This window comes from Salmo trutta, chromosome 7 (genome assembly GCF_901001165.1).
Source record: "Salmo trutta chromosome 7, fSalTru1.1, whole genome shotgun sequence".
NCBI lineage: Eukaryota > Metazoa > Chordata > Actinopteri > Salmoniformes > Salmonidae > Salmo > Salmo trutta.
This window is the reverse complement of record NC_042963.1, coordinates 54208761-54217247: the sequence shown is the minus strand read 5'-3', so window position 1 is coordinate 54217247 and position 8487 is coordinate 54208761. Positions and strand designations below refer to the sequence as shown.

The 8487-nt window shown below is 41.4% G+C and overlaps 1 protein-coding gene across 2 annotated transcripts in view; it reads right to left on the bottom strand.

Annotated features, from left to right (window-relative positions):
* Positions 1-4302: 4302 nt before the first annotated feature.
* The window catches only part of LOC115197691 (neuroplastin), a 43278-nt gene continuing 39093 nt past the window's right edge, over positions 4303-8487 (bottom strand). The window contains exons 6-8 of one of the 2 annotated variants that reach the window (XM_029759453.1): positions 7698-7719; positions 6859-6927; positions 4303-5828 (exon numbers count right to left, since the gene is read on the bottom strand). In XM_029759453.1, coding sequence (XP_029615313.1) covers positions 6867-6927; positions 7698-7719 — 83 coding nt within the window. In that variant the 3' untranslated portion in view covers positions 4303-5828; positions 6859-6866. The remainder of the gene's footprint in view (positions 5829-6858; positions 6928-7697; positions 7720-8487) is intronic. The other variant, XM_029759454.1, reaches the window with a different exon arrangement.

Below are 8487 nucleotides of genomic sequence, written 5' to 3'. Positions count from 1 at the left end.
TATGATGGTATTTAGGAACAGTCTGGGCTACGAGAAAAACGCGTTGGACAAAGAAACAAAAATATACAAGCTATGATGATTACAAAACATGTACTTCATAAACTCAAACGGAAGCAGGTTTCCCGAAAGCAGTGACGGCGCATCTGCAGCCGAACAGGGACAGTTCGAATCTTACTTGACACTTGAAATGTGCTGCTGCTTCCTGTTCCCGGTTGCAACAGTTCGTACCGCTTCGGCGCGACGGTCATATTACGGTAGGCCTACATGTCCGGGAACTCAATGAATGACATCCAGCTATCAAGTTATTCCTAAATCAGAGTGTAGCAGCCTAGATGACGACAACACATCAGGGCACTGAGGCTGCCTGCATGCCGTCTGCGCTAATTATCGGACGCGCCAGTCAGAGGTAGAGTGAGGAAGGATGCTGGCTGTCTTGTGTCTCTGTGGTCCTTAATGACAAAGCATGATCTCCTCTCTCTCCTGATTCTCCTCCCTAAATATTAAAGCCCTGGCTAGCTGGCTGTCAATAGGAAATTATGACATGCAGCCTTCCACTCAGTCAGTTAGTCCTCACCAGCTTGCATTCAAATACCGCTGGCTGCTGTGTGTGCTGATATCACTAATCTACCAGGTTGCCATAGGAGCGCTGCTCTCAGCATCCCTGTCCAGCAGTTCTCTAATAAACTGGATATTAATGAGGCTAATCTACCGGGTTGCCATAGGAGCGCTGCTCTCAGCATCCCTGTCCAGCAGTTCTCTAATAAACTGGATATTAATGAGGCTAATCTACCGGGTTGCCATAGGAGCGCTGCTCTCAGCATCCCTGTCCAGCAGTTCTCTAATAAACTGGATATTAATGAGGCTAATCTACCGGGTTGCCATAGGAGCGCTGCTCTCAGCATCCCTGTCCAGCAGTTCTCTAATAAACTGGATATTAATGAGGCTAATCTACCGGGTTGCCATAGGAGCGCTGCTCTCAGCATCCCTGTCCAGCAGTTCTCTAATAAACTGGATATTAATGAGGCTAATCTACCGGGTTGCCATAGGAGCGCTGCTCTCAGCATCCCTGTCCAGCAGTTCTCTAATAAACTGGATATTAATGAGGCTAATCTACCGGGTTGCCATAGGAGCGCAGCTCTCAGCATCCCTGTCCAGCAGTTCTCTAATAAACTGGATATTAATGAGGCTAATCTACCGGGTTGCCATAGGAGCGCTGCTCTCAGCATCCCTGTCCAGCAGTTCTCTAATAAACTGGATATTAATGAGGCTAATCTACCGGGTTGCCATAGGAGCGCTGCTCTCAGCATCCCTGTCCAGCAGTTCTCTAATAAACTGGATATTAATGAGGCTAATCTACCGGGTTGCCATAGGAGCGCAGCTCTCAGCATCCCTGTCCAGCAGTTCTCTAATAAACTGGATATTAATGAGGCTAATCTACCGGGTTGCCATAGGAGCGCAGCTCTCAGCATCCCTGTCCAGCAGTTCTCTAATAAACTGGATATTAATGAGGCTAATCTACCGGGTTGCCATAGGAGCGCTGCTCTCAGCATCCTGGTCCAACAGGAGTCAGGCTGGATGATAAGAGGGTGTGATTTAAAAACTCCCTGACAGTCTTGATGATATACTTTGTCGTAAATGATCAACTATAGGCTGCTATACACACACACACACACACACAAAGACACACTGGTTCATACCTGAACTTCTGTTATTTATCTGGGTTAATTGATGGGTCAATGACATTCACAAATAACATTTCCGTTTTACTTCCTGAATTGAAATGAAATGTGTCCAATTGTGCTGGTCATACAGAAAGACAATGGACTCCTCCCAAATGGTTCCCTATTCCCTAATATAGATTATCCCTCCCAAATGGTTCCCTATTCCCTAATATAGATTATCCCTCCCAAATGGTTCCCTATTCCCTAATATAGATTACTATAAACTGAGAGCACTGAAGAGACTGGTAGTGTTATCTCATTGCAGACAAAGTCACCGTCCCAAATGGTACCTTATTCCCTATGCTGTATACTGTTGACCAGAGCCCTATAGAACCCTATTCCCTATATAGTGCACTACTTTAACCAAAACCCTATACCCTATATATAGTGCACTACATTTGACCAGAGCCCTATGGACCCTAGTGCACTATCAGGGACTAGGGTACCATTATTTAGGATCTAAATGGCTTTGTTTAATTGTTTTAAGGGGCAGAGAGAGAAGGGACAACTGCTTCTGTTATTATGGTATCTCGCAGTCTGATAGAGTCATTGTATTGGTGCTGCGTGTGTGTGTGTGTGTGTGTGTGGTGGGGGGGGGGGGGATCTGTCAAATAAATGTTTATTTAATTTACTGAAAACACTATTTTTTATCTTTGAATAAACCAACTGGTCCTCCTTTATTACAAATCCGATTTGCCTAGCTATGCTTTGTTCTCCAGTCTGTGTGTGTGTGTGTGTGTGTGTGTGTCCATTATGACATCTGTGATGTTCCCACCACAGTGTGACAACCTAGCCGACTCTCTATATGGGATACATGGTTCTGCCAGATAGCCGACTCTCTATATGGGATACATGGTTCTGCCAGATAGCTGACTCTCTATACGGGATACATGGTTCTGCCAGATAGATGACTCTCTATATGGGATACATGGTTCTGCCAGATAGCCGACTCTATATGGGATACATGGTTCTGCCAGATAGCCGACTCTCTATATGGGATACATGGTTCTGCCAGATAGCCGACTCTCTATATGGAATACATGGTTCTGCCAGATAGGCGACGCTCTATATGGGATACATGGTTCTGCCAGATAGCTGACTCTCTATATGGGATACATGGTTCTGCCAGATAGCCGACTCTCTATATGGGATACATGGTTCTGCCAGATAGCTGACTCTCTATACGGGATACATGGTTCTGCCAGATAGATGACTCTCTATATGGGATACATGGTTCTGCCAGATAGCCGACTCTATATGGGATACATGGTTCTGCCAGATAGCCGACTCTCTATATGGGATACATGGTTCTGCCAGATAGCCGACTCTCTATATGGAATACATGGTTCTGCCAGATAGGCGACGCTCTATATGGGATACATGGTTCTGCCAGATAGCTGACTCTCTATATGGGATACATGGTTCTGCCAGATAGCCGACTCTCTATATGGGATACATGGTTCTGCCAGATAGCCGACTCTCTATATGGGATACATGGTTCTGCCAGATAGCCGACTCCCTATATGGGATACATGGTTCTGCCAGATAGCCGACTCTCTATATGGGATACATGGTTCTGCCAGATAGCCGACTCTCTATATGGGATACATGGTTCTGCCAGATAGCCGACTCTCTATATGGGATACATGGTTCTGCCAGATAGCCGACTCTCTATATGGGATACATGGTTCTGCCAGATAGCCGACTCTCTATATGGGATACATGGTTCTGCCAGATAGCCGACTCTCTATATGGGATACATGGTTCTGCCAGATAGCCGACTCTCTATATGGGATACATGGTTCTGCCAGATAGCCGACTCTCTATATGGGATACATGGTTCTGCCAGATAGCCGACTCTATATGGGATACATGGTTCTGCCAGATAGCCGACTCTCTATATGGGATACATGGTTCTGCCAGATAGCCGACTCTCTATATGGGATACATGGTTCTGCCAGATAGCTGACTCTCTATATGGGACAATAGTGCCCCCTACAGTTGTGCTTCTGCCGTTCGGGTCTGGATGGAAGAGTTCTGGACTTGCGCTGAAAACAGAGAGATTTTATGAACCCGATGATGGAGAAATGAAAGATGCGCGCACACACACACACACACACACACACACACACACACACACACACACACACACACACACACACACACACACACACACACACACACACACACACACACACACACACACACACACAGTAAACAAATCACCTATCTTGGGAGGTTTGAGCTTTATTTAGTTGGTAGCCTTTTCCCTGCATCAACCAGTAACTAACTACCTGAAGCTTTTCTACTCACAGCGTTGTTGGTTCCTCATGTGACCACTAGGCGGTGCTGTTTTTACATTTTACACTAAAGAAGCCAGCACAATGTTTACAGCCCATGCCTGTCTGCTGGTTGTGAAGAGGTGTGTGTGTGTGTGTGTGTGTGTGTGCATGCATTAGTGTGTGTGTGTGTGTGTGCGCATGCATTAGTGTGTGTGTGTGTGCATGCATTAGTGTGTGTGTGTGATTGCAAGCTTGAAAATGGATGAAAATCAAGTCATCAAACGGTAATAAACAAACCATTTATTTTTTTAGGTTTTTATTCTTAAAAATGACTTGGGATTGATTTTGGGATTGCTTTACAAGTGTCAATCTTGACATACATGACATAGTTCCTGTTGTTGCACTGCCTCCTACCTAGTTCCAACTTCTAGATATACTGTATAACATTATCATCTATAGAGATCAATAAGCTGTCCAGTACGCTATCTATCAATGCTCTAAAGATGATTCTAGATCAACATAGAGAATCTAAAAGCTGCTAAGAGGGATTTATATATATATATTCATATCAATATTGATTATTATTGCATAGGATAATAGCCATGCTATACACAATGCACACTTTAGTTTAGTCAAACACAGCAGTTAGAAGGATTAGGAGGAGTTGTACAATTACATACTAAATTAACTTTATAGAGATTTTTTGGGGGATTTCCATTATTTTTCTAAATGTAAAAGTGCATCTCATAATTAATATCTTTCATATTCCTACATGTATGGTTATATAAGGTGGTTGGATACATACAGTACATGTTAAATATAGGAATTTTCAAATCAAATTTAAAAAAAAGACAGGGACATTGCAAAGCCCTTACTAAAATGTGAAACCATATATATAATCTGATAGAATATGAATAAATAAGTAACCAATTTATAAAATGGTATGCAGCAGAATGATAAACTGTACAGATCTGTCATACAAGATTATAATTGGTGGCGTTTTTTTCCCCCCTTTTTACATTGCAAAGTCTTTAGCTTCTCATAGTCAACACAAATAGTGATTATCTATCTAAGTAAACAAAAACAAGTCTGAGTCCCAAGTGGCACCCTATTCTATACCATTCACATTCAAATCTGGACTTTGAAATCATTTACACCTCTTTTTCTTTAATCAGGGCCTGATTTAGACCTGGAACACCAGGTAGGTTAAATTCATTAACAGGTAGAACAGAAAAAAAACATCAGTTCTACAGACCTCGTACGATGCGATTTGAATATTCCTGCCCTATAGAGTGCAGTATTTTTGACCAGAGGCCTTTGGGGGGGGGGGGGGGGGGGGGGGGACGACAACTATATAGGGAAATAGAGTGTCATTTGGGACGCAGTCCAAAAAGCCATGTCATGTCTGGACCAAACAGAAAGTTATAATACCTTGCATGCATAACTTCAGAATTAAGTAAAAATTGGAAAATGATAAGAATTTGATAAGAATAAATAATCAACACAAACAATCAATAAACAGCGACAATCAATAAATGCATGCAGCAACAATGGTTATAATGCTTCATAGTCACTTCATAAATCATTCGTAATGTTATGGGAACACGATTCATTGATCACATTCTTCGCCCTTATCACGCGATAGCTAGATAATCAGATCAGAAGGCATGCCTCATCGTACAATACAGACATTTACAGTAGCTCCTCCTCTTCTTCAGCTCTACGTCGTTTTATTGGCAGATCGATTCTTATTAACACATTTCTATGAATCCCTCTCCTGGTTACCTTCATATGGTCGATACATACATGTATAATATGTTATTATCTGTGGAAGGAAAAATAGGAAGCAAGGCATTAGCGTGTGGTTGTAATGGCACCACGGTGGCATTCCATTTTGAATTCAGTCAATTAAGTTTACTTCCTGGATTTATTGAAATGGAATTGACCCCAACCCTGGCAGTTGCACACCACTTTCAGGGTCGATTTCATGTATAATATATAACTGTCCGTCAGTTTATAATATATAACTCAGAACAGCCTCAATTTGTCAGGGCATGGACTCTACAAAGCGTTTCACAGGGATGTTGGCCCATGTTGACCAATGCTTCCCACAGTTGTGTCAAGTTGGCTGAATGTCCTTTGGGTGGTGGACCATTCTTGATCCACACGGGAAACTGTTGAGTGTGAAAAACCCAGCAGCGTTACAGTTCTTGACACACTCAAACCGGTGCACCTGGTACCTACTACCATACCCCGTTCAAAGGCACTTGAATCTATTGTCTTGCCCAATCTCTGAATGGCACACATACACAATCCATGTTTCAATTATCTCAAGGCTTAAAAATCCTTCTTTTAATCTGTCTCCTCCCCTTCATCTATAGTGATTTAAGGGAATTTAACAGGTGACATCAATAAGGGATTATAGCTTTCACCTGGATTCACCTGGTCAGTCTGTTGTGGAAAGAGCAGGCGTTCTTATTGTTTTGTCCACTCAGTGTACATCTATCTGTCAGTGGTACTGACGAGATACAGTGTGGTCACAGTTTATTGATAAAGTAGACTAGCTTTGTTTTTCAATATTGATCTCCTGTACAACATGTGGCTATCTGTGGTGATTGACAGGTTATTCATAACATACTGTAGCTACATGATGCAGTAAACAACAACATACAACTGGGTAAACAGATGATATGTATCAAGCTTCTCAGATTAGGAGTGCTGAACTAGGATCAGCCCCCCCATCTATGTGATCCTATTAAATTGTGTTCTGTAAGCAAAACAATCCTGAATCAGATGCTTGATACTTAATTTCCTTATCTTGGCATTACCAATAAAAAAAAATAAAAAAAACTTACCAGTGTTCTCAGTTTGTGTTCCTCTGACGAAGGTTCTTGTCTTTGTGATTGTTGGTGGAGTTAGTTTTCCTTCAATCGGATAAACACAGTTAGTCTGGGTTACCATCAAAATAATTCTACTGTAATACACCTTATTGCTGATCACAAATATTACATATACTGATCATTAAAAATGGTTAGAACCCTACATCTACCGATCATTCAAAAGGGTTAGAACCCTACATCTACCGATCATTCAAAAGGGTTAGAACCCTACATCTACCGATCATTCAAAAGGGTTAGAACCCTACATCTACCGATCATTCAAAAGGGTTAGAACCCTACATCTACCGATCATTCAAAAGGGTTAGAACCCTACATCTACCGATCATTCAAAAGGGTTAGAACCCTACATCTACCGATCATTCAAAAGGGTTAGAACCCTACATCTACCGATCATTCAAAAGGGTTAGAACCCTACATCTACCGATCATTCAAAAGGGTTAGAACCCTACATCTACCGATCATTCAAAAGGGTTAGAACCCTACATCTACTGATCATTCAAAAGGATTAGAACCCTACATCTACTGATCATTCAAAAGGATTAGAACCCTACATCTACCGATCATTAAAAAGTTGTTTTAGAGTATGCTGTATGGATGACTCAGAGGCAATGTTGCTGTCAATTAGGAACATTGGAATTAGAAGATCAATTTCAGTTTACTTTCTGAATTCAAATAGAGTTGAGCCCAATCCTGATATACAGTGGTTTACAGAAACAGATAAAGCACGGAAATACTAGAGCAAAACACACATAGCCTTCTAACTAAATAAATGGTTTTAACATAGATGTACTTACATTGGTCCAGCTGGTTCGTCATCTGATTGCACAAAGGGAAAATATGGAGAAATTAAGACAAATGAAGAAGATGGTGCACGCTGATGGTGAAATGGCAATTGTTTTGGTAGAAAGTATGTCTAAAAATAAGCAATGTGTTACAGTGGTAATATGACTGTAACATCTTGTCTGGTTGGAGGCTTGGTCATATGATGTTCAAAGACAGTTCTGCGTGTTCCATAGTTCCATCATTCTGGAATTTAACTTAGTTCCATAAGTGGAATTAAAGGGCAATTTCACATATTCATAATCTCCAGCAACACTCCCAACATCAACATGCAGTATATGAAAATGGTGCGTTTTTATGTTTAGTAGTAAACAAACAAAAAAATGAGGGAGATGAGTTGTTTCCAATGACATCGGTGTACATCTTTTGATTTTAAACAATTATGAGTATGCATTGACTACTAACTGCATACTAAATGTCTACATATTGGTTGATGTCATTCAAAACACGTATCTTGATTAAGGCAGCCCCTCTGCACCTCTCTGATTCAGAGGGGTTGGGTTAAATGCAGAAGACACATTTCAGTTGAATGCATTCAGTTGTACAACTGACTAGGTATCCCCCCCTTTCCCTTTCCCTCTCTCATTTTAACTACAAAACATAGAAACACGCCATTTTCACATATGTTGATTTTGGGGTGGTGCTGGAGATGATGAATATGAAGTTGAAACATTTTCTAAATGTCCCTTTAAATTCCATATGTGGAATTCAGTTAAATTCCATATGTGGAATTCAGTTAAATTC